This window comes from Takifugu flavidus, chromosome 5 (assembly GCF_003711565.1).
Source record: "Takifugu flavidus isolate HTHZ2018 chromosome 5, ASM371156v2, whole genome shotgun sequence".
In the NCBI taxonomy this organism is placed as follows: Eukaryota; Metazoa; Chordata; class Actinopteri; order Tetraodontiformes; family Tetraodontidae; genus Takifugu; species Takifugu flavidus.
In genome coordinates this window covers 2,921,759-2,948,169 of record NC_079524.1, presented here as the reverse complement: position 1 = coordinate 2,948,169, position 26,411 = coordinate 2,921,759, and the positions used below count along the sequence as shown (strand labels likewise).

At 47.7% G+C, this 26,411-nt stretch overlaps 3 protein-coding genes across 4 annotated transcripts; 2 read left to right on the top strand and 1 right to left on the bottom strand.

The window, feature by feature from the left end:
- The first annotated feature begins 8,611 nt into the window (after positions 1–8,611).
- Positions 8,612–13,178, top strand: scamp1 (secretory carrier membrane protein 1). The gene is made up of 9 exons (XM_057032034.1): positions 8,612–8,855; positions 9,370–9,450; positions 9,596–9,706; positions 10,075–10,183; positions 10,289–10,417; positions 10,500–10,659; positions 10,734–10,835; positions 10,926–11,043; positions 11,116–13,178. The coding sequence occupies exons 1-9, from the start codon at positions 8,799–8,801 to the stop codon at positions 11,269–11,271; spliced, it is 1,023 nt and encodes a 340-aa protein (XP_056888014.1). The 5' UTR covers positions 8,612–8,798; the 3' UTR covers positions 11,272–13,178.
- A 135-nt stretch (positions 13,179–13,313) lies between these two features.
- Positions 13,314–20,532, bottom strand: LOC130525348 (LHFPL tetraspan subfamily member 2a protein-like). 2 transcript variants are annotated; one of them, XM_057032036.1, is made up of 4 exons: positions 20,317–20,466; positions 15,870–15,980; positions 15,005–15,656; positions 13,314–14,293 (listed from the first exon to the last, which is right to left on the bottom strand). In XM_057032036.1, the coding sequence occupies exons 3-4, from the start codon at positions 15,414–15,416 to the stop codon at positions 14,037–14,039; spliced, it is 669 nt and encodes a 222-aa protein (XP_056888016.1). In that variant the 5' UTR covers positions 15,417–15,656; positions 15,870–15,980; positions 20,317–20,466; the 3' UTR covers positions 13,314–14,036. The 2 variants fall into 2 exon arrangements, with proteins under 2 accessions (XP_056888016.1, XP_056888015.1); XM_057032035.1 differs by lacking the exon at positions 15,870–15,980 and having other exon boundaries at positions 20,317–20,532.
- Positions 20,533–21,684: 1,152 nt separating this feature from the next.
- ykt6 (YKT6 v-SNARE homolog (S. cerevisiae)) lies at positions 21,685–25,911 on the top strand. The gene is made up of 8 exons (XM_057032037.1): positions 21,685–21,892; positions 22,563–22,716; positions 22,817–22,899; positions 23,514–23,614; positions 23,752–23,856; positions 24,291–24,356; positions 24,461–24,562; positions 24,643–25,911. The coding sequence occupies exons 2-8, from the start codon at positions 22,613–22,615 to the stop codon at positions 24,676–24,678; spliced, it is 597 nt and encodes a 198-aa protein (XP_056888017.1). The 5' UTR covers positions 21,685–21,892; positions 22,563–22,612; the 3' UTR covers positions 24,679–25,911.
- Positions 25,912–26,411: the final 500 nt, after the last annotated feature.

The window sequence follows — 26,411 nt, the reverse complement described above, 5'->3', positions numbered from 1 at the left end:
CGTCTGAGAGAGGAGACTGGAATGTCAAAATGTTATCGGAGACAGCAAACAGCAAGAGGGACACTAAGGCCAAACGTTCATCCTAAAGCACATCAGAGGTTGCGCTGCCTCTCGGAGGAGACGCGCACGAGAGGACCAAGCCGGGGGATTCAAAAACCTGCCCGCAGACTCAGCAATTACACCTTATGTCAAATTTCTCTTTGGTCATTTTGTGAGAGGAGGGGTGGCCACATGCTTCCGATGGCTTCTTGTGGTTGCAGTGGAAGGTGACTGAGAGCCGTCCATCCGATATGGGATGGCAAATCAGTCTCTCGCTTCTGTGCAGGGAGCAAATTCTATCAAGCGCTCTGATTCTCATGCTTTTGGAAAATGCCCGACAGCAGATATGTTGGGGTGTTATTGGGTAAAACGCATATGTAGACATAGACGCATTCCTCCTCCCATCTTGGCTGAGAGCACTTGACCCTAGTGTGTGAAGTGAAGTGAAGGCGTGTCTTTTCCAGACTGGAGCTTTAAATGACACCTGAGGTTAAAGCTCATATCACATCACTGCTCTGTTTCCAATGTGACATTTTAAATCGAAGCATCTCAGATCATCATTTCCTTTTCCTGTTTCTCCTTTAGCAGCATTGTTCCTGCTGCCCGACAGATACGGCCAAACCGACAATTCAAGAAACAACCTCTGCAGGAGCAGCTGTCCACCGAAGAGGCCTGGCGTTAAAGAGCTTTGGTGGTCATCTGATTGGGCCGAACTGAGGTCAGAATAATCTGAATGTTAGGGGGACTCCAGTTGGTGCGACACAGGCAGCTTCAATGACCCCAGACATCCCTCATCACTGAAGCTATATGGAGGGAAGGGACGGCACAGAGGGGAGACGCTTCGGAGCAAGAGCGGGAGCGAGAGCGCTCATTTATATTCCAGCAGTAGTAATGAGGGTTAATTCGTTGGTTAGGGATTAACAGAGTGCAAGAGTATGATCGGCAAGCAGTTGCCTTCTTCAATATAGGTTTAAATCAACCCCATTATATGCGATGTAAGAGCCCCACCCAGAGAGAAAGTAATTATGCTGCAACTTCAGGCAGTCTGCTTAAAGAGCAACCCAAACATATTGGTGCACAGGCGCTTTTCCAAGCTATCCACCTCTGTAGACTCACAGGTGAAGCCACATATTGGACTAAATGTGAACGACCTGAGACAACTAACACATTACACGATGACAATTAAAGACATACAGACTATCAATATGCATCTCTAGATGTATAAAGCATATATATGGGCACACACGTGCACACGCATGGACGTGGTGACCCCTACAGGGTTGATGAGATGGGAGCTGTTATGCGACTCAGATGGAGCCACATTTGTAAAAAGCGATAGCCAATTACGGCAGCCTGGGCTGAGGGATAATAGCCTGCCTGTCAGGCTCTGGGTGCCCTGTTCAGTATGCGTGTATGTGTGTGTGCGCGCATGTGAACGTGTGCGCTCGCGTGCATGTGGGTGCGCACACACCTTTCAGTGTGCGTGAACATATCTCAGCACGTAGTACCCAAGAGTGAATATCAGGTTCCTATTCTCATCTATTTGCCCCGTGTCTCCATTCTGTAGATATTAATTTCAGGACGGAGCAGCGCGGCGTCCAGGTCGTTAGAGTGATTCATCTGTCCTAAAATGGCCAAGAAAAAGGGAGGAAAGTGTAAGCTTCGTCCTTCTGCAACATTCCACGAGCATACGATAGTGAGGAGTGTTGTCCCTAATGTGTCCAATATCTGCTTAACATTAAAAAATTATGTCTGAAAATGAAAGATTACGATGCCGTAAAATCAAGGAAATTCCAAATTCTGCGCATGGAAAAAAAGGGAGGTACAAACTGGCCTTTCTACTTGGTCCTGTCGGCGTACAAAGGCAGTATTTTAGTATAAAGCGATGGCATTGAGCCACGATGTCATCGAGACGTGGGGGGGGGGCGACAGGAGACGGGGAAACAACACAGACGTTGAATTTAAAGCTCAAAGATCAGGACTGGTCCTGTACTTTCCACAGACACATGATCTCCTCAAGGACTTGGCCCCGTCAGCTGCAGTGGCCAATCACCTGAAACAGAGGAATGATAGACTATCACAGGAGGGGAAACTGTTGGGGGGGGGGGGGGATTGTGTGGATTTAGTGATCTAGTGCTGACACATGGCTTTGAGCATGGTAGAAAAGCACTTTAACTCTCCAGTGCTTTTATCACATGTACATACCCCATAAAACGTGGGTGTGTGTCACATGGCTCACCAGTACGCCGCATTAAGGTCCTTATCTCCACGGAGGTTGACCGCAGACCGAAAACAGCTCAGAACACGTGGGCGCCTTTTAAAGTTTGCATCGTGGTCGACGGCTCAGCCAACAAGTTCACGCCAAGAACCGCGTTTGGCTCCGGACATCGATTGTTGGGGAGGCTGGAGGTAACTGAGTCCGGTGTCACCGTTTCTCAGAGCGGCAGCCTGATTGCTGTTATTTGCATTTTGCAGCATCTCGGCCGCGAGCGCACGTGCAGACGCTGAGCACAAACACGGGCAGAGGTCGACGCACGCACGCACTCAGGCGGCCCACCGCTGCGTTTGGAAATGCATTGTCCCTGCGGTTGGCATCTTATCATTTCCCTTCAATCAAATCAGACGGAAGGTGAGTCGGGACTGAAACGTGGAAAAGAAAAAAAGAGAATGATGGTTCTGCCTTTTTATGTAATCGAATTTTAAAGCAGCGCTCCCGCTGATTAAAGTCTGAAAGTGAAACTCTTTTCCTTTTTCAAGGGCCGGCAACGCGCAAGCACCAAATGTTTCAAAATCTCCTCTGAAACCAAATTTGTTCCCGTTTTTCCGATTCATTTGTATTCTGAGAGCAGAGAAGAATGAATCTGCGATACGGCAGATTCTAAAAGTTTCGCAGGTATTATATCCATCAATATGCCCCTCTGTCTGTATCCATAATTCATATACACTTAAAGAAGGCCTGGATTGGTGCTTTAATGCCGAAAAACAAACAATGTTAGAGCGTGTCCTATGTGATATTCCCCCCTCTATCCTATTCATCTCCGTAATAGAGATGCAAGCCCTGTAATGCTCGCTGGGAGCCAAGCATGACATTGAGGATTTCTCACACACCATGCATTATTCATCGTCCAGAGCAACAGAGTGTGTAAGATGAGAATTACAGAGCATGAAGAGAACAGGGGAAAGGGGACTGAGGGGAGAAGTGGGGGAGAGCGGAGGAGGAGAGAGGAGCAAAGGTGGGAGAGCCTGGAAGGAAGAGATGGAGAGGAAATGAGAGCGGGAGAGCGAGTGGACACTGTCAGAACCTCCATTTCCTCTCACTTTCAGGTTAACCCCCCCGGATAGTTTTTTGGAGTTCGCGAACAGCAGGGTGGCGGAAATGAATATGGAAGCGGCAGCCCGGGGAGCTCGGCCGGATTGGTTCAGAATTTGCATCTGTTAAATGTGCGCGATTGTGAGTGCGTTTGTATTCTGGGCACAAACTGTGTCGCGAGCGGGAAATTTCAGGGTTCGGCCAAGATTCGCGTCCGGCCTCCATTCGGCGTAATGAAAAACAAGGGGAAGTAAGTCACAGTTGGAAGTGATTCATTTAACGATGGAAATGAAACAGAGCGGGAGGCCCTGGACCGAAATAGAAGGCCTGCTTCCACAAATGAAACTTGGTGGCAAGAAATTGAAAAATGTCGATGCAATTGACAAACGTCCTGTCCTGAATCATATCCAGCATTGGTACAGGAGTAATTGGTGGATGGATGAAGTGAATTAATGAGCGTTACACTGCTGTAAATACATCTGCGCTAATATGGCTGAACGTGGGCGTCGCCCTGCTGATAACGTTGAGTTTTCAGCCACCGATTTCCTCCTGCGGGTTCTTCAAACGTCGTCTGCAATAAATGCGAAAGGACCTGACTCATTGTGGTGACCACATTTTGGTCTCAGAGCTCTTCTCAACAGAAGACCAACGTGATTATTCCAAGGTAATTAAACATCACGCTATGCATCATATATCTCCTCCTCATAGCCGTGGCCCCCAATGACAGCAAGGTGCCGTAACTAGCTTTTTAACTTTCCAGTTATGAAAAGCCAGTATTAATTTGGGCTACAGATTTCATTTGTTCCAAACAGGAAAAACATTATAAATCACTTTTACAATGATTGGGGGGGGGGGGGGGGGGGGGATTAATCCAGGCCTGATTAGGGCATTATGCTGGCTTGTTATGGACACACAGGGTGACTGACGGTAATTATTGTCTGTAATAGGAACCAGCACACTCAGTCAGGGCAAGAGAGACGTGGGAAAAACACCCAGGAGGAGTGCACGTGCGTGCGTGCGTGCCACAGTTTGACCGAAACCGCGGTCGATTGTCTTTGTTTCCATCAATTATCGGGGGTTCACCGGAGGCCCGGCTGAGTGGGAGACGGGCAGAGATGCAAGACTCATGGCTTTGTTTATGATTATTGATACGCTCAGACAAATACATTCACCCAGATAATAAAAACAGATGGCCGACCGTGTCTTTCACCGCGGCAAATCAGCGACCCGCCAAATCAGCAAAAGCAAGTGGCAGCGCCCACGTGCACCGGATGTACGGCGCTCCGCGGCGGCTCTTCATCTGGGCACCCTGGATACGAATTATCCTACTGCTTTTGTGCTAAATTCAAACCTAACCTCTGGGGAAGGCAGCAATGGCCGCCCCTGCCGCTCGTGTTGATTGGCTAAAGACTCCACAGACCAGTTTATTATGGTGAATTACCTGCAGGTATAAAATTCATATCTCTCATATCCTGGAAGCAGACATAAAGCAGCCAATGAGCTGTGACCCATTAAAGGCATGGAAAATAAGTATGCATATGTGGCATGACGCTACATCCCGCCGTCTCTACCTATTTTCCCGTGCCCTCGCCGCTTCTTTGTTCATGGCGGCCGCTGTTCCTCTTGGCCACATCAGCGGCTGGGAGAGAACTTTAACACGCTGTTGGCTCAGCAAGCGCGAGCCCCCGCCCCGCATGGGTCCCTTTGGGCTGTAAAACAGCCGCCTAGAAGCTTATTTTATGAGCGCACGCCTCTGCTCTTTGCATGTTTATGTCAAACATTTGAAACAAATTGCATCCATTGGCTAAAACAACACAGATAAATCTAGTCAATCCGCGGGCGGAGAGCGCGGCGCCGGCCGCCAAGAAGCCCACTTGACGGCTGACAAGAGGAGTGCTTGCATTATTCAATTAATACCTGAAAGGGGGTACATTTTATGCAGCATTTGCCGGAGCCTGCGCCCGCCGGTGCGAGCACGGCGCGCGCCTGCTCCCACACAAACGCAGGGGCCCGTGTTTGCATCCTGGGAAAAGACCGGACTCCCCCTTCCATTTTGCCAAATCAAATATACAGTGAGAGCAAGCTAAAAGGCACTTTCAATCAGCCGCTGCGGGTCTGTCTGTCAATCTGGCAACAACAACAATCTAGCCAGCTCGGAGTGGTCTAGTCAACATCCATTCCCCAATAAATTCAATCAGTGACGCCTCGTGCGTGTGCGTGCTTGTGTTTATAGGAAAGGCAAAGCGTAAGACAGAGACTCTTTCTGACAAGGTTGTTTTAGAACCACAAAAGATCCCTTGACTGCTGCGAGTTGAGTATTGCTGAATATTCCCCTGAACGGACAGAGCTGCATCTTTAGGGCGCTGGGAAGGCAACGCTCAGTCCCATCTCTCCTCCCTGACAACCTGCAGCTCGCCAGATAGTCTTCGAAAGCGGAGCGGCCGAGTTAACAGGCCCGAGCTAATGACATTGATGTGCAGAGCTGCACGCTGGAGTGATTGTCTGACTGTTTGAGACCCAAAAGCCGCTCCGGCAGGCTCATCATGGGCCTGCACTCTCATTATTTGGCCACAAATGGAAATGCAAATCGCTCGCTTTGCAGCGGACGCCTCAAATTTATTAAGCTAAAAGGTTTAATTTCCATTTTTCTCTGCATCAGCTTTATTTATAAATGTCGTGCCCTATGAAGACCCTGTTATTTCCCGCCTCTCCTGCAGGCTCTTAACAAATCGGCGCATTAATATGGAAATGGAGAATCAATCACTCTTTCTGGCGACAGAGAGCAGTTTTCTCCTGCGGTGCGTAATGTGCTCTGACTGGTCAACAGCACAGATTTCCATGCACATATGCACACACCCTATACATATATATAGCCCATATTTACAAAGGTATATACACACGATCGCTCACTAATGCAGTGTGCTAACAGCAGTCCAGGCCTTCATTTTCACTCAGATGGCTGCCAAAACGACACCAGATGTTGCAGCATTAGCAACCCATAATATCAAGTCCTGCTTATCCAACCTTTTCACAGCCCTAAAATAACACTCATATACCTTAATGACCTGTAATTATGCACAAGGTTCTTATTCAGCACAATATGATGATAATTGCATGCGCGGCTTTTACCGCTCGCTCCTCACGTTGGCCAGCAAATTGCTTTTCTCCCCGTTTCTGTCTCGTCCTCCTGTCTGTCTCTCCTCCTGTCTCCCTGTCTCGTGGGGGGAGGGGGGGGGGGCATCTTTCACACCTATCCGCTCTGGTCCGCAACCTAATGAACATTTCTAAATGACCATGACCAGCTGGTTAAGAGACTAATGTAGCAGCTATTATCTGAAGAGGTCGCTTCCACGTGGAGCCATCTTTGAAGGGTAGGCGAGAGGGAACGCACAAGGACAGACGGACTTCCGGCGTGTCCTCGTTGAATCTACGCGGACATACAGTACGGACACACACAGGCGAGCCTGGCAAAGCCTGTTTACCTTTCACATCCTGCAGCAAACAAACCATGTGACGCATCCTCAGCCCACAGAGCATTAATGCTTGTTAGGGCCTCAAGGTGTTGTGTGTGCCTGCAGTGTGTGTGTGTGTGGGGGGGGGGGGGGGGGGGGGGGGGTTGGTTTGTGTCTTATTAGGAAAATTCAGTTTCACTCAAGGTCTCAGCCCTGTGGTTGCAGACCGCTGGTCATTGATTATTCATAGAGTCTGCGATTGGGTCCATTAATAGAAGATTAGGAAAGGAACCGATGCTCATTCTGTGTGTGTGTGTGTGTGTGTGTGTGTGTGTGTGTGTGTGTGTGTGTGTGGTGTGTGTGTGTGTGCTGAATTGCAATGAATCCACAGTTTGTCTTTAAAGTGTCCGTCAACGCCACCAAAGTGCCAGAAGGCCTTAAAGAACCCCCCCTTCACGTGAAACCTTCACGTGAGGGAAAAACAAAGTAAAACGGTGCGTTTGTTTAAAAACGCGGAGCAAGAAGCTGAAGTGAGAGGAAACGTTTGAACTTCAGTCCTTCCCCACCAACCACGAGGTTTCCACCTAATAGCATTTGTTCTTCAATTGAAACTTAATCTGGGTAAATGGTGCTTAAATGTTTAAATCACATTTACAGGCTGTCAACTGATGTGATGTTCCTCACATGGTCACCCTTTGTTTGAATGAAAATAAATTGACGGCAAATGAGAAATCCTGCAACACGGATGAGGGACAGCGGTTGGATTGTAGCGCCCCCCGGTGGTCACTCTGGGGAAAGCAGCTCAGACCGGGAGACGACGTCAAGGTGGGGACACCCCATCTCCAACCCCCCCATCTCCAACCGAGTCAGATTTATGGGATGGCAGGAGAGCAACAGTCCATCCTGGAGCGGCTCCCTCAGGTCACATGAACGAGAGACAACAGGTTTTGTTCAATAAATCATCATCATAATCATGAACCTCATTATCATCATCTAGATAATAATCATCAAGAATTGCTGAGTGCTAATTTAATCTTACCTGTAAGAGATCAATACCGAAAGGTAAAAGATTTTCTTTTTTTGGGTGTGTGGGGGTGATTTTCCCGGACATCTTGTACGAATAACTTTATATTTCACTCACTGCACCGATAAGCAGGATTTCACCTTTAAAATCAGATAAATTTAATCTAAATTCCTTGTGGTTAAAACACTTTACAAGCACAAACAATAACCCTGACCTTTCACTGAGATGCATCTGCTGATATCATTAAAACATATGCTTTAAATATTAAATCATTTGTGTTGTTTTTCCCCCTTTATAGCTGGATACTAAAATAAACTCAACGCTAACATGGAACTTACTCCAACTGTGTGTAAAAGGGGGGAAATGGTGCTTCGGGTCACAAATCCACACCAGTTAATGCTCCAGTTAAGAAACGTATCGATTATTCTAATGATTAAGAATTCAATGTGTCCTCAACCACTATCATATAAAAATAGGTGGTGGTAAAAGAAGCAAAAATAGGCAAGTCTCTGAGATGTAAAACTCTTTTTAACAGCTTTAATTAACAACTACCTCAATGTTGACCGTTTCTGTGCATTTCAGAGAGAAAATAGAGCTTCTGTGGTTCAAAAGGTCCCACTTTATATCCAGCAACGTTTGCAGGAGCCTCATTTACCGGGGACACTCCTCGCTTCCAGCTTTGGTGGCAGCTCCTGGAGGACATCTGCAGATGTGGACAGATGTTGCTACCTGCAGGGCTCGTGCTGTCCGCGGTGCTGAAACGGTGACGTCAGCTCGCCGCTGCCCATCGCGCATCCTCTGCTGCCATTTTTGTGCTAGTGGCTAACCGGCTAACAAGGGGTTCTCCATCAGAGGGGAGCAGATAAGACAGCAGACACACAGAGAGGCGGTCGTTTAAGGATACCAGGTCCTTCCTCGGGGAATAAAACAGATCCCTTTCAAGTAGAAAACCTGTTACTAGAACGTCCGAAGGATGTCGGATTTTGACAGCAACCCGTTTGCAGATCCGGACTTCAGCAATCCCTTTCAGGTAGCTAGCTTAGCATTGTGAGCTAGCGTCCGCTGCCCATCTGAATGAGGCCAGGCAGATTCTAGCTCCCTGCTAACGGTGACAGCTAGCTAGAGGGTTTCTTTGGAAGCCAGCTAATGATCCTCACGATTTTGCGTTTTTAGTCGTGTTGTAAGGCGTGTCCAAAGAAAACGCACGTAGAAACTTGTTGCCTATGGGTTTTAATGGTGTAATAACAGCCAGCGAAACAAAGACAAGTATTAGCGGGCTAAAGCAAAGCAGTAAACACTTGCAGGCACCTGCAGACATAAGGAATAACTAACTATTAATAGATCAACACGAAGCAAGCGTCGGGGTCTCAACATTATTGAATAGTTTTTGGTCCAAAACTCCGACATTTTACGAGGCAAATGCATAATCCTATTTAAGGATATTTTATTACAACGTGTGTTTTTATCGAATGTCACTGTCAGTATAAAATCCCAGTTATTGGCTGATTAGCTGTTTATGCTGCTGTTATTTTCTTCTCCTTTAGGATCCTTCAGTGACACAGGTGACCCGGTCTGCCCCTCCTGGAGGTCTGGAGGAATATAACCCCTTCACAGATGCCAGAACGGTCCGTTGAACGACCACCATGTTGGCCGTTTGTCGCCTCATTCTCTCATCCACCATCTCAGTTCCACAGAACATACCTGGCATTCATCACACATTTGGGCCAATGTTGTCTTAGAATACTGACAGAATTTGCTTGTGTGTGACAGGCGGCCCATGGAAATGCCCCCGACTCTACTCCCGTCCCCTCCCAGAACACGCAACCCGCCATCATGAAGCCTACAGAGGAGCCACCAGCGTACTCGCAGCTACAGACGCAGGTATTTTTCCGAGGGTTCCCCCCTTCCTCCCGCCTTTCCTACACTCACGTCTCCGTCTTCCTCTGATGGTCCGACGGCAGCGGAATCAGGTGCCGTCTTTTACGTGATGTCTTTTATTTCCACGGCTCTGTCGCAGGTCCTCGAGGTCGATGTCGTAGTTTTAAGAAGACAAATGAAAGAAAGCACAAACAGCCACTTTTTCAGGTGTCAATAACCCAGCGAGTCGTGCGCTCCTTCCTCAATTTACCCGCTATCCTCACGTCCTTCAGCTGTGGGGTTTCACGTGTGTGTGTGTGTGTGTGTGTGTGTGTGTGTGTGTGTGTGTGTGTGTGTGTGTGTGTGTGTGTGTGTGTGTGTGTGTGTGCCAGGACCAAGTACGCGCTCAGGCTGAGCTGTTGAGGAGGCAGGAGGAGTTGGAGAAAAAGGCAGCAGAGCTGGATCGTCGGGAGAGAGAGTTACAGTCCCACGGAGCAGCAGGTCGGTCCGTCCCCCCGTCCCTTCGTCCCTCCGTCCCTCCGTCCCTCCGTCCGTCGCCGTGTGTCTCCTCGACCTCGCCGATCACTCCCTCTCTTCTTCACGCAGGACGTAAGAACAACTGGCCTCCGCTGCCGGAGAAGTTCCCGTTTGGCCCGTGCTTCTACCACGACATCTCCGTGGACATTTCCGTGGAGTTCCAGAAGACCGTGAAGATCATGTACAACCTCTGGATGTGTAAGCGGGACCCACGGGAAGGTGGGGAGAACGGGTCGTTGTTGTCGTGTGACACCAAAGCTCTGGCTTCTGCCCTCCTCAGTTCACGCCGGCACGCTCTTCGTGAACATGTTCGGCTGCCTGGCCTGGTTCTGCGTGGACTCGTCTCACGGGGTGGACTTTGGCCTGGCCATGCTCTGGTTCCTGCTCTTCACCCCCTGCTCGTTTGTCTGCTGGTACAGACCGCTGTACGGGGCTTTCAGGTCAGCTGCGGCCGCCGCCTGCGGAACTATTTTCTCTCCTGCGTTGGTCTCACTGCCTCCTCCCGCCGTTACAGGAGCGACAGCTCGTTCCGCTTCTTCGTCTTCTTCTTTGTTTACATCTGTCAGTTCGGCGTTCACGTCCTGCAGACCATCGGCATCAGCGGCTGGGGAACGTGGTGACTGTTTTTATGCTCTTACGACCCGTGCACGTGCGCCAGCGCGCCGCGTCCCTCCGCCCGACTCACTCTGTCTCCGTCTGTCGCCAGTGGCTGGATCGCGGCGCTGACCGGGCTGAACACCAGCGTCCCCGTGGGCATCATCATGTTGCTGATCGCCGCGCTCTTCACCGCTCTCTCCGTCTGCTCGCTCATCATGTTCAAAAAGGTAAGGCGTCGCCGTGGCGACCGACCGCTGTGGGTCCAGAAGCACGACCGGTTCTCCCTCTGTTCCCCCCAGGTGCACGCGCTGTATCGCACCACCGGCGCCAGTTTCGAGAAGGCCCAGCAGGAGTTCGCCACCGGCGTCATGTCCAACAAGACCGTTCAGACCGCCGCCGCCAACGCCGCCGCCAACGCCGCCTCCAACGCCGCCCGTGGGACCTTCAGACCTTAGAGAGGCACACGTGCACACATGCTGCACGGGCGTCCTCAAAAGTGGAAGGTGGGCGACTCTGGCCTGGTGGTTCTCCTCTGTCCGGCCCAGAGTTGTCCACCTTCGCTTGAACCGAACCGTTTTTATGTTGCTCCGGTTTGCTTTTTCAGTCAGACGAATTCCCCGATCGCACCCCCAGAGGCATGCTGGGACCCATCCCCCCCCCCCCCCACCCCCCCACAGATCAGGTCTTATTGCCCATCTTCGGTCGTCACGGTGATAACAGACTAAGACAAACACAACCTGGCTAATCAGGACACCATCATGAGACGCGAGAGCAGACGCTGATTAGGTGGTTTTTTAGTGTCGTTCTCCATCCATCCGAGAAATCGGGCTCTACATTCACACGGTGGCGCCCCCGTCTGAACGTGCTGATCTCCGGGTCGCGGCGCTGTAAAAGGTCAGTTCGGCCCAATCCTACGTGTGTCCGATGCTTCTAGTCCGAGGTCCATAAAGCGAAGCGTCCCGCTGACCCAGGGTAAGTGAAGGCGGCGGCGGCTGAGTTGCCCATGACTGCGACGCGCATGGACGAGGCGTTCGAGTGCTTCTGCCCCCGTCGGGGAAGCGAAAGTTACTGCATGTTCCGGTTTGGCAGATTCCTTCAGTTTGGATCTTTTGGTAAAGTTGCACCGCTGAGTCAGCAGTTTTTACCTCAGGCGGTTTAGCCAGTATTTTATGACCCGATGGAGATGAGAAGTGTGCATTGTTTATGGTTCCTGTATGTAGGCGTGTATGTATTCAACCCATTTCTGACCTTTACACTAAAAGTAACGCTGCTAAGAGTCAGAGCCAGTGGATTTGTTTTTAAAGGAAATTATTGCTGGGAGAAGTGGAAGAAGTGACTGACTGTTTAAAGCTCTGCCCCCTCTCCAAAAAGCTCCGCCAGCTCCATGGAACAGCCGATCCTGTGTATGTGTGCACCAGGTAGACTAACGCCGTTTCTACACGGGAGCGTCCAGTGAGCTTTGTTCTCCAGTGTGTGATTACTGGCCTTTGATGTTGCCCAGTCCGCATTAGAACAATTAGAATGGAACCAGTTGGGCTGGATGTTAATAAGACTAAGGTTTCTCTCCAGAACCACCAGTGTTATCAGCACAGCCTGCAGGCTGCTGCCCGTGGATCCGGGAGGTTAAGCAGGTTACATTTGTGTGTTTTAGCACCTCGTATCGGCTGTCGTGCACGAGACGACGAGCTCCAAGGTCGACGTGTCCACTTTGGATTTTTTGTTTCTTTGGTTTTGTTTCGGATCGATTGCACTTTTCGTTATCTGGTTTGGTTTTTTTTAACTATTTATGGTGTAATTTAAGTGGTCGGTCTCATGGCGGCTCGGCTGGGTCGTGTTTCGTAACGGCGCGTCTGTGCGTCCGCCGAAGCGTTTCCGTGATGTCTGCGGCCAGGAGTGCTTTAGTGCGAGTGTTATTTTACGTCCTGTAAAGCTGTGAGAACTCTACCAAAAGTCCATATGGAATCACATTTGAACAACAACCTTGAATTTGTGAGCTGCTCCCTTGTTCATGTCTAAAATCTGCTGCACATTTTTGGTGGAATTCTGCGTCTAATTTAAAAGAAGTGACGAGATGAAGCCGTGCGTCTCTTTATGTATGTGGCGAGCTGATCTGCATTACCTAACGCGTCCGTACACGAGGCTGTCGTTGACCTGTGACCACGTTTCATCCAATCAGAAAAGAGAGACGCTCATCTCAAAGGGACACTTGTACATTATGTAAAGTTGGAAATTTGATCCCCATTATCAATTCCATGTAAAAAGAAATCGTAATGCACTCCAGTCCGGCCTTCGTTGCATGTGAAATAGTTTTGAGTTTTGTATATTTATGGTATTAACATGAAATAAAGTTTGAAAAAAAGTGTGTATTTTCATAAGTCTATCAAGCACATTTCCTTTACTCTACAGTTTTCTTTGGATTCAAATCTTTTGATTCGTGCTCTAGACTAAAGCAAGTTAAGAAATACCTAAACCAAGGGAAAATACATTAATTCAAAGGTTAATTCGACCTCAAAAACGCCAAAACCTTTATTGGTAAAATAAAACGTCCTCTGTTCTGCAATGTCTGACATCTTCCTCTAGGTGTCAGTGTTTCTGCTGGAAAAAAGGCCGCTATGCAAAACACGTACCGATGCAGCCAACAAGTCAATTTACACACAACAAACTATAGTTGAATTATTGCACATTCCATAGAAACAAATGTCATGTTTACAGCCACTTAATATAGCATTGTTGGGGCGGGGGGGGGGGGGGCAAGATATGCATAAACATGAACAGACTTAAAGACCAAGTGCAAAAGAGACTATTAGGGGATCTTGATCTGGAGTGCTCCAAATGTACCAGACAAAGAAAACATCCGTCAAAATTCTCCAAAAAGGAGAAATGAACCATTATAGAGGAGGAACTGCTGTGGTTTGCAACATCTGGACATTTAAAGTTTACAGCAACACATTATCCCTCTTAATCGTGAAAAGCATCAGAGCCCCACAAACATTTGAGAGTGGTTTAGTTGTCTAAAATGACAGTAAAAACATTGTAATTCTGCATTATAACAAGTTTTCTAACCATTTCCACTTTGAACGGTGGTTCAAAAACAAGAGTTGATATAAAACTATGAACATCTTGGTCATAAGTGAACGAGAATAAAGGTATAGTTCTTTAGGTTCCAGGGAAACAGACCAACATCCACATCTGTCCACTGAAGTGCATGGATATCAGTGTTTCAGAGCACACAGATCAGACTCTTCCCCTCCTCGATTTCCTCCTGAACCTTATCGCTGGAGGTGGCGATCTCAGCCTGCGCGGACAGGACAGCACACAGGAAGCTCGCCAGTGTTCCTCCGATGGCTGCGTAGAAGGCCCAGCCCAGAGAGCACAGGGCGGGCTTGAAGGGCGACGCCTCGGGCCCGCAGTAACTGCGCACCTTCTCCGAACCCCAGCCGGCCGGGTACAACATGAGGCCCACCATCAGCAGCAGCCCTGGAGGGAGGAGGAGAGGATGAGCCCAGAGGTTTAGTCACGGACGTGTAAACATCTGGAGCGAGAGAACAAACAGTGCAGCTGGAACGCGGTGACGCAACGCCGGTGGAAAACACATCTATTTGACAAGCGTTTGATTTGTGTGGAGAGGAACGGCCCCGTCTGATCTGCTCTTTCGTGCCACCAATTAAAAGAAACATGTTTATTTGTTCGCCCCAGAGAGCCTGAGGTTAAACGCAGCATAGTTCCGATAGCACATCACACTACGTTTACACATACGTCTCAGATACAGCAACAAAAAGGATCAAACGGAAGATGTAATTAAGGTTTTGTGATTAAGGTTCTATTATAATCATCATGGTTTTTTTTTAAAGATTTGGCTGCTAGAAAACAAAGTATCTGTTTGATGCTGGTTTCTAGCACACTGCTGATTCAGACTTTCTTCTCAAGGTTCTGTTCATTTGAAAATTGGTTTGGGAAACTTCTACTTGCCAACCGAACTAATCAACTCAAGGACTGATCGCGGGATGATGTCATTTTGTCTTTGTTATCCAACTATTTAAAAGAAAAATGATTTATTAGATGACTCCAGAAACAATAACTGGCCATGGTGTCAGATGGGATCCCAAAAAATGCTGAACAATCAACAATCATCCCCACACACACACACACCACACACACACACACACAAACCTCTGTCAGTTGTCTTACCTGCGATCGCCTGCAGCAGTCCACAGATATTGAATAAGCTCTTCTTTAGGATGCTTTGGAAGCAGAGGCTAAAGATGGAGATGAAGGCCACTCCTCCCAGCACGAATGTCCCTGCAGCCAGGAACAACATGGCCGCCTGCCAGAAGCCACTGGCCACCTCTCCAAAGGCGCCAGCGTAGGGCCCGCAGCTCACCCCGACTCCCCGGGAGCCTATGCGAAGGCAGCGGCTGTACAGGCCGAGAGACGGCCTGTATTCTCTGGAGTCCACACCAGCTCCGCCCGCGTTGGAGTCTGAGCGAGGGAACCCCATCAACCAATCAGGGCTCATAAACGCGATGAGCTCAGCAAAAGCCACTACGATGCTGAGCAGAGTCCAGAGCATGGAGCGACATGTTACAATAACACGACACATGTTGAGATGGTTGACGGGGCAACGAATGGTGATTGAAAACTAAAGTAACAACCCAAAGTGGCTCCGGCTGAGAGCGAAGTGGATTGAGGGGGGGGGTTCAGATTCCTTTCCTTACAAAGACAAAGGTGCCGTCGGTTCCCTGACAGCTCCAGATGTGGTGCTGATGTTATCCTCTCTGACTCTGGTTTGGGCCACTCCAAAGAGCTCCTCTAAGCCATGGTTCGGGGTTGAAACACACACCTACACACAAGGGAGAGACACAGAAACTAAATGAGGGGGGGTGGAAAGAAAAACAGGACAGAGTAGTAACAAAGACCATTTTCCTCTCCTACAAATCATCCGGTCTGGCTGCGCAGCTTTCAGCACGTCACAGAGACCATCTTGGGCCTCAGTGAACCATGAATAACGCTTCCAGATGCTGCACGAGGCGGCCGCCATAAATCACACACGTACCAGCGTTTCTGCTGGCGTCGTTAAACCTCTGAATAAGCAGCCGTTGCGTTTGGTCTGATTTCCTCGGTGGCCTGGCGAAGCCTTGGGGGTCTCCCCACAGATCAGCTGTTACTGCGGAGCGGGGCGGATCAAAGCGGTCTCGTTAATAAAATCTCATTCTAACACAGATTAGACAATTGCGGCGCCATTCCATGTTAGGATGTGGTTACCGCTTCACTGTCTCACGGGAGCCCCGGAGTTCCTCGGAAATGGCCTGATGTCATGATCTTGCATCGTGATGCAAACAAGAAACTATGTGGGAACCGGTTCCAGGAGAGTTTGGTGGACTTAAAGAGGACTCAACACCACCAGCAGGACTGTGCCACAAAAAAAATGCCCTGTTTGGGTGTCCTGTTGTACCAGAAAGATCTATTCATCCGGAGAAAAGGGCCTCTGATGCCCTGGAGGAGCTGGAAGTGTGGGGTTAGATTACACATAACCTCTGCTGCAGCCTCCATTTATGATGCTTAACTGTCCCAGCAAATCTCCGGGGCAATGTGCCGCTGAGGCGCTGCCCGATAGCATCTGAGTCAGCTCCAGGCAGAACACTTCAGACACAGAGTTATCTCACCGGCTGATTCATCCGAAGTCATCGCTGACTCCAGCTGAGCCGGGTCGCAATAACAAAAGTTGCAGGCGTGACGGCATCTGAGCGCCAGGGCCATTTGAAACACTTCCCTCGTGGGTTCGGTTCAGTTCAGCCGTTGCCAGTTGTGTCTGCACGTGAATGGCGTTTCCAGTCTCCACGCTGCATTGTTGTGGCCAGGCTCGGCGGCGATGCCTATCGGCGGCGTGTTTATTCCAGCCCCACTCAGTTGTAACGCTCCTCAGGAACGCGTCCAGACAAAAGTTTGATTCTCTCCCTAAGATGTTGCTTTAAATGAGGGGTTACATGAACTCTGAGCTGAAGAACGAGGTCGACATGTAATTATCCCCTTCAGGGTTGGACCCAGGGAGAGCAGAAGGATAAAGGCCCAAAATCGTGACCAATCATTATCACCAAGAAGGAAATGGCAGAAATAAACAGGAAGCAAACAGGAAACGTCATAGTGCATGTGAGTCACAGGCGTGCATGGGAAAAATGACCTGTGTATATAATAATAACAATAATAGTAACAGTAATTATTGGGGGGGGGTTGCTATTCTTTTATTAATATTTCAATTTCAATAGTTGCACTTTGTTGATATTAATATAAATATCATTATCCTAAACTTACAAAAGGTCATTCTCCACTATAAATAGCATATCTATGTATTCTATATTAATTTTGTGACGGTGACCTGTTGTACAACTCATAAACACTGGACCCTGTACATCAATACTATTATAATCTGAACACACCTTTATAGACCTGCTGACCTGCTGACCTCTGACCCACTCAGTTTTTGTGCTGCGTCTTCATATATTTATGACGTATTGTGGTATTTATGGTTTTTCTGTCCTTGGGGAAGTGGATGTTGCCCCATCGCCCTGGCTTCCCCTTTTTTACCCAGTCCCATGAGCCTGGTCCTGCTAAAATGGAGATTTTCTTTGCCCATGTTGTTTGTTTGGGGCTCACACTCTGTGTTTCTGTAAAGCTACAGACAGTTTGGATTGTAACAGATGCCATATAAATAAATATGAACTGTTCCTACATCCTGATCCCCACCAGTTCTCTCCAGATGGTTGCAGGCTGCTGATGTAGTATAACAAGCTAAGAGCTTTAGCAACATTTACACACGTAAAAAAGGCTGTCAGGACTGTAAACCTACTCTCGCTGACATCATCACCAACAAACATGTCACATTGTTCCTGAACGCTGCTGAATTTTGGTCTCTTCAAAGGTAGAACAGCACCTGTTGACCTTCTACTGAGGGATCCCAGCAACAGTTCCAGGGCTCAGATCAGTGCTGTAGCTGCGCCACATGCTGAATGTGGGTCAGTCAGATGGCCGTTATTTACTGCTGAGCAGTAATTGGTCTGAAATGTGAGCAAAGGCTCTGGGAGCGTGCCAGGATGCTGAGGTAACGAGCGCTGGCCGTTGAAGGCTGCGCAAAATGAAACCTAAAAAGTGGGTGGCTGAGCAATTAAAGGCCAAAGGTGACCCAGATGGGGTCTGTGAATGGGAGATTAGCCCAGGCACCAGAGCCTTTGAACCGATCTCCGGATGATTTACCCGTGTGGACGTGATGACCAACTTCACTCGCTCATTCCTCTTAATTTGCAGATCATGAAACAGAAACCTCAAACCGCTCCGGAGGAACCGCAAAGGAGGCTTTTTCTGGGCTGCGCAACCACCTGAAACACAATGTGGACACCAACCGCTTGCGTGGGTCCAATCAGCGTTCGTGAAACCCCTGAAGAGTTATGAAGCAACATGAAAGCTGTCAGAGAAAAGGCAGGACCAAACATATCCCACTGAAATGAAAGAATGAAGGAAGTGAAGTAAGAGTCAACGAGTGAACACACACACGTCAACTCCGCGTTAACATCACACCTTCGTCCCTCCCCTCCATCACCGTCCTGCTGCTTTTACAGCCCTTCGTTCTCGGTGTTTTAATCGAGTTCATGCCACAACAGCGTCCCAGATAGAAACAAACGTCCCCTGCAGGGACGACGCTCCCTTTTTTTTATCATCGCTCATTTTGAACAAATCAACACCGAGGTCTCTCGTTCCACTGGAGTCGGGAAACCACACGTCAGAAGGTGTGCTGTCCTCTCGGCATGTTCTCGGTGCAAACAGAGCACAGATAGCCAAAGAATGAGTCACGCACGACGCAACCCAGAGAGCGAGCGCAGGTCTGAACCTCTGCTGGTTTCTGGGACGTGTCTTCGGCCTTTCCAGATATTATAAAACAAACCAAACTGTTCTCGTCAAGTAACAATAAACATGTGCGCCAGTGTTTTCGCAGACATCCATAAACAAAGCCTTGCAAAATTGCCTCGTAAATTCTACCAGCGAGTGGGATCTGCAGACCAACACATGTTTAAGGCTCCACAATTACTCTCGGATTTGTTTGGAGAGATCCCACAAAGCGGATCGAGCTAAACAATATTAAATGTGGCGCTGAGCCTGCGTGTTGGGAGTGACGACGAGCCGGCGTCTCGCTTTCAAACACACACTGGGGCTCTGCGTTTCCGCTCATACCCAAACAATGTGGACAACACTGAAGAGAGACCTCACCGGCAGAAATCTCCCCCCACCGTGCCGACACACAGACCCCCCCCCCCCCCCCCCCCCAGAGAGTGAAAGGTGCCAGCCTAGAATTGCGTCACTTCCCTGGAGAAAGGTATCAGGCCAGAGTGTGTGCGGCCGTGTGCGAATGTTCCAAGAAGTCTGAATAAGAGTTGGCCTTCTTTATCTGGCGGGGCTCAGCTGAATAAAGGCCACACAAAGACAAAGACGCCCCCCCCCCCCTTCATCCCCACCCACTCATTTGGCTCTCAAAGACATGCCAATGTTGGCCCCGACTGCACTCTGTCATTCTGGAGGAGAGCGGCTAACCTATTGAGTCTGTGCGTCGCTCAGGACCTCGGTCTTTGAGCTGACTCTGGAGTGACACCAAAGCGTTTGATGCCCCCCCCCCCAAGCTTGACCCCCACATTTCACTTGCACAAAGGCAGGAACGACACGGCCTCCCGCTCCTCCCATCTCCAACTGCCTCGTTTGTGTCTGAAGAGGCTGAAGACGCTCAGACTTTTCTCTTGTTTCCTGTGGCGGAGGCGGCTCAGCACGTTTTACCTCATATCTCCCCTCAGACGCGTCAAATGTTTGTCACCAGGAACAAACTCCTCGTTCATCCGCGGACGCTCCGGTCTCCAAAAGCAGAGTCATGCGCACAATGTTCTTCACTGTCATCACGCCTCCAGCCGCCTTTCAAAAGGTCACTTTCAGAATGTCGGGAGGGGCATTCCCTCTTCCCATCATCTCACTTGAGTTTGTCCTTCAGCTAGAACAAACAGGGAACATTTTCCTGGTTGTGTGTTTACTCTACGGTGAGGTATCAGTTCCCCGCTCGGGCTGAGGGCATCTCAGTGGGTGGCTCTCGCTAAATCCTTCTCCTCCCTCCATCTGAAGGACACAGAGCTTTGTGGTGGGAGAGCCGCACGACCACGCGAGGAACAAATCATTTCAGATAGTTGGTTCCAGTACAGTTGATTCCTCTGTCAAAATGCCACCAGTGAGTGCACGTCAAACACATACTTGCACAATGTTAGAACATTTCATCTGCGTGTCAGCGTTGGTATCAACACGTCCATGTAGACAACAGCTAAATCAACACTCTGATGCCAACGCAAACACCAAACCCCCCTAAACAGATCAGTAGTTTCATTAGTGGAAGAGCAGAAGTCAGACAGCAACACAGAGCAGGAGTTCAGAAGCATCTGTGACACCTCCAGTTCATTGTTAGCTTGTTTTCTACTTACAGCAGGTCACAGCGTGGATCCTCCAGCCAGACGTGCAGAGCTGCTCTCTGTTGCGTCTTCACAGTCCGGCTTCTGCCGCTCATTCCCGGTGTCTGTTCCTTCTCCCTCACCGGAGCTTTGAGCCTTCCCACTGCGGTCTGACGTCGCCCCTCCGCCTCTGTTCACCCACCCTTCCTCCCCGCTTTCCCTTCCCCCACCACATTTGTCAAAGGGAAAAAAGAAAAGTTGGAGGGAGGGTGGACGGGGAAGGTAAAGACGGGCCTCTGGATGCAACAACGTGTCTTCCAGAAAGTCCAAAACCCCAGAATTAATTTGGCCCCTGGGATCTCTGATTTTCTTGGTGGATTTTTGGTTTGTAAAGTTCTTCTTAAAGACAAGACACAAGTTAAATATTGTTAAATTTCCTTTTCAAGTGAATGTATTTAAACTGGTTCAGTCAGTAATCATAGAAGACAGTATAATACAGACAGACAGACAGACAGACAGACAGACAGACAGACAGACTGACTGACTGACTGACTGACTGATCTGGTGGAGAATATGCATCCAACTCTAAATAAATGATTTTGAGTGCGTATGTGCGTGCTTGCGTGTGTAGCTATATCATAACTGATCATGCATATTTATTACACATTTATTATTTAGATTAAAGATTATTATTAATCTGACAAATATTCTAAATATTAAGAATGTTGATTTGCAAAAATGTTTCAGACTTCTTTTTTTAAAAACGTTTCCCTAAAACTTTTAAGTCTTTACGAATGTGTGCTTTCACAGGTCTTCGTTATTTGCACCATTTAAAAATAAATAAATAAAGCTGAGTCCTTTAACACTGGTTCTCATGTATTCTCTGGGATTGCAACTGGGAGTTTATTAAATGCTGTACTGCTTATTCTTCACAGTTTAAAAGCCCTTGGGAGCAGGACATCTCACCCTTCGGTCATGATGTCGGTCTTTCCTCTTAACACACCACATCTGCCTGTGTGTGGCTTCCTGGTGAGAAGACTGTGGGTGGGAGACAAGTCTGTAAATAGATGAGTGTGGTCAAGATGGGACTCCAGTGTTGGAGACAGGAAGACATACTTTTACAGTAGCTGTCAGGCTGTTTCCTGGGAAATACAGGACTCGGGAGACAGTCGGGTGGACTTGATGGAAGGAAATAGTGTGTATAGTTGCCTCTGAGGGGGCTGGAATCATTTTTCTATATTCCCCATGGTTTGAGCTTAGATGAATAGATGACTGATTAAGAATAATGACTGATGTGAAATACGTTTTTAGAAATATTTTACGAAAACAGCAGAGCGCAACGTAAATGAAGGGATCATCCGGATCTACGAAACGAGTGGTTTGTTTCCACCGGAGCTATTATCACGTCGGACCGTTTGTGGATTGTGACGTGGTGATTGGCTGCTGAACTATCAAGTGTAGTTGAAAATTACGGCATGACTAGCATTTTCTACACCGTAACAGGATCAGGGGGAGTCGACTATACATTTTAAACAGTGTTTGTTTATATAGAATAGCGCCTTTATCCCTGTATTTGCCTGCGACCCAACATTAACCCCTGATTTTTTGGGTAAGTAAGCTAACAGCGGCCTGATGCTTCTAAATAGCATCTGTAGCTAGTTTTATGCCTGGCTTGATTTTAGAAATGTAGTTATGCAAGTTTCTCCGGCCTACATTTGAGTGCATTTTCCTTCTCATTGTCAGCTAATAACTTTGATCCTGTGTGTAAAGACAGCTGTAATCACATTTGTACCTTGAATAGATATCCATATGCTGCGGCTAATAGGCGGCTACTTTAGCTAACCTGTTTATAAAAACCAACTTTTTCTCCGCCGTTCCAGGACGTTAGCTAGCTGGCTGAACTGGCTACAGGACAGTCTTAATGCGCTCATGTGATTGTGCTTATGCACACTTTTAAATTGGATCATCGGAGCTGAGTAATCGTATTTGTGGACTAACAGCAGAACTGAGCAGCTAAAACACAACAATCACAGTCACTTCTTTAGTCTCCTTTGCTATCGGCGAGCTTAATTTAGGATCTCGATCGTGCTGTTTTTATTTACATTAGAGTGGCCTTTTTAAATGTTGCACTGCCATTTTCCACGTTTTGTTGCAGTTGAGCAGTAGTTGATACCGTCTCCTTCTCACTGAGATAGATGGTAGATATAAAGATGGCGAGTTCTTGTTGAAATATTTCTTTTTCTACTTGTAAATGTGTCGGTTGTGTACGTCTGCTGCAGGTCAAATTTCCCTTTCCTTGAGTCTGAAGTGTAACTGATCCAGCAGCATCATGAAGCTCTACAGCCTCTGTGTCATCTATAAAGGAGCCACCAAAGCCAACCTCCTCAAAGCGGCCTATGACCTTTCCTCCTTCAGTTTTTTCCAGCGCTCCAGGTGTGTCTATAGGTTTTTCCATGTTTGGACAGCGAAAAGTATGGCAATATTTAACTTGGCTCTATCACCTGCCAAAAGTAACATTTGTGTTTTGTGTTAGTGTTCAAGAGTTCATGACCTTCACCAGTGCCTTGATTGTTGAACGGTCAACACAGGGAAGCCGTGCCTCCGTCAAAGAACAAGGTAAATATCCAACGGTGATGGTTCTGATCTCAACTGTTGAAGGGGACATATTATTCTCCTTTGCTGTACATTAACATGGTGCTGAAGTGAAATAATAGTAAAGCGCTTTGGTGGGAAAAACAAAGAATTAATGACAGTGGGACCATTAACGCACCAGTTTCGTGGCCCTGCTCTGAACGGCTGGTTTTACCGCCTTTCCCTCTAATGCTAATGAGCTACTGTGAGCACCGCCCCCCTCTTCTGGGGGGGGCGAGGTGAGGACGGCTTTGTGTGACCACGGTTTTCGGGTTGTGCGTGCGGCGGTCCGGGGGGGTGAGGCGAGGATGAGAAAATGGCGGCTCCTTAAGTTGCACAGGTAACCGTGGTTGTAAGGGAGGAGATGATCGGTGCGAGGGCGTTCTTACGCCAGCAGCTTACTAAACATTGATTAAGTTTTAGAACCTGACACTTACGGGGTGGGGGGGGGGTAACTCTGGATACACACATCTATGTACTGAAGCACGGAAAAGTAAGTTTTGCGTAATGTGTCCTTTTTAATAACATAAATCTAATACAAAATGTTTCCAACTGAAGGCTCTATAAATGTCTATATACTGTAATTTTGCATTTTCCAGAGTACCTGTGTCACGTGTATGTCAGGAACGACAACCTCAGTGCTGTGGTCATTGCAGACACCGAGTACCCACAGAGAGTGTGTTTCTCTTTACTAGAGAAGGTGCGATTCACACACATCAGTTTCCAGAGGAGATTTATTCTCTTGTTCCATCTGAGCAGCAATGCACCCACCCAGCAAGTCCGTTTATACACATCACCCTTTACATTAGGGTCCTCATCCCTCTGTATGTGTCGTAGGTGTTAGAGGAATTCTCCAGGCAGGTGGACAGTATAAACTGGCCCTCTGGTAATCCTGAAAGCATCAATTACAAAGCCTTGGACGTTCACCTCGCTAAATACCAGGTAAGATTTCACCGTGCACGGAGCTCTGGTTTTCACATTAAAGATCCACCTGTCTGGAAAGGTCATTTAGGTTTGTTTCACAAAAAGAAAAAGCAACTGCTGCACATTAGCTGTAAGACACGATATAAAAGAAGCATAAATTGTAGTTAGTTGTGTTTTTTTCTGAGCAGGTTGACATCTTACGAGAGGCCTATAAGTAATGGTAAACACCTTTGGTACATGTGAGCCTGTGTATAAAAACCTCAAAAGTGACAAAGACTACAAAAGTTAGACACCAGACATAGTTTTGGCATCTTAGACTTGTTTTTCTGCGTAACCCGTAGTAACGGCGTAACGATATAAACCAAAGGATGAATGTGGAATCTGGTTGATCTTTTTCTGTTTTCCGACCAACAGCTTTGCTAATAGCATGTTGTTTGTGTGTTTTCCTCCAGAACCCCAGAGAAGCAGATGCAATGACCAAAGTGCAGGCCGAGCTGGATGAGACCAAGATTATTTTGGTAGAATGTTTTCACAAATCGCTCCCGGTCATATTAACAACCAGTGTTTGCACATTGAAAGGAAGGTCCGTGTGAACACGGCACACATCTTTCTGTTTCCGTAGCACAACACCATGGAAAGTCTTTTAGAGAGGGGAGAAAAACTGGACGACCTCGTGGCAAAGTCAGAACATCTGGGGAACCAGTCCAAGGCCTTCTACAAGACCGTGAGTAGGCGGCAGAAATGTCAACACTGGGCCCGAGCTCGCTGAACCGTCTGGCTGAATGCCTGTGTGTAAACCCGCAGGCACGGAAACAGAACTCCTGCTGCGAAATCATGTGATGCCACTGCCTGGTCCTCGTGGACACGCCTCTCTATGCCTTTCTGCTTTGCCTACAACTCCCATCATGCCTCCAGTGGTTGACCCAGTGGACAGAAGGTGTTTCCTGGAAGAGGCAGGGCATCGATGTGTGGCCTCGGCAGAGTGTGGTTGATGGGGGGGGGGGCTAAAAGAGTGATGGGGTTGTTCAGGGGTAGAAGTGATATTTGTATTCTTTTTATGCTTTACAAGTGTAAACATCTGTGCGGTGTTTGAATACCAGCTGAAGACAAATTTGACATTGTATATTGGTGACGTCCTGTTGAAGCAACAAGATTATTTAATGTGTTTTCTGATTAATTCAAATGTTCTTTTGTTGTCAAAGAGTATTAACAATAGTGATTCTGCTCCAAGGAAATTGACGGTTTCAAAATCTAAGTGAATATACAGAGTTTATTTACCCCCCTCTGGTTTTAACCCTCTCTGTCCACTAGATGGCGCCGTATATCCGCTTTATTGTTACAGGGTCACCGTTGAGGTACCTAAACTTCGATTCAAGCCATCTAGCAGGCGATTAAAATAATGTCAATGTGGTTTTCAAAGATATTCCCTGAACTGGACCGAGTTGAAGGACTTTAATGCTTCTTATTTTTAAACACCAACATTCCCTCTAAGTTCTTGTTTCACGTTTTGTTCTGGCGGGTTCGTTTTCCGCTCGACTCGTAGCCACTGTTTTCACTTTCAGAATTTAAAAAAAATCAAGTTCTCTGCAGCCCAGGGCTTGTGCCCTCCCCTATTTTTGTGACTGACGTGATTTCTTATCACCACCATAATCAAGCTAACCTTGAAATGTGTGTAGCGCTTGAAATGGAAACAATAGATTCAGGTGAATTACGCAACTCTTTGTTTTGAGACACTCCGCTTCTACCCAATTCTTTGCATTGAGCATGATTGGGTCACTTTTCTGGAACTGCTGATTAGTTTAACAAAAAGATGCCTTCGTGTGTTTTAAAAGTGTGCTCACTCTTGTCTGTGCATGTGTGCGCGACCGACACACGACATCTGCAGGCCACAATGATGTTGAGTGCTTATATGTGAATACTGTTGGCGTGCGTGCGCGTTCTGACTCGCTCTTGATGCTTTTACAGTGTAAATCTTTGTGCAATAACTCTACAGACTTTTTGGTGTATCTCTCCACTACAGAGAATAAATCGAACCGTTTCTCGTAAATGACATTAAAATGACATCTGCCCACAGATTGTTGAGTTTATTACCCAAATGTGTCCGATCGTTTCTGCTTTTAAGGATCTTCGCTTCCATCCACAGCGAGTCGGACTTTTACACGTTTTTCTCCGTTTGGATGGATTTTATGCCTCCAATGTTAAGGATGGTCATCATCGAGACACAGCAGAACCCTGGGTTATTTATCTTAAAGGAGTTTCTTTTTTTTCTTTTTTTAAAAAAAAAACATTTTGTTGAAGCGTAATGTGAATTAATTGGGGAAATATCCTCTCGACACTTAACGCACCAAATGGTCACCTGACCAGCTGGTTGCTGATGCGTTTAAGCTCCCCCCTTCAGAAGAAATATCGCGTAGTAGCGCTTTTATTTATCAGAAAAGCTTTTAATAAAACAGTCAATCAGACCGCAGTCAGTCTGTGTTCAGATTAAAGGAAGCATATCGTGTATTTGTGTATGTATGTGTCATTTTTGAGAGCTGCCAAGGAAGAAGAAATCGAGTGTTTTCACTTCGGAC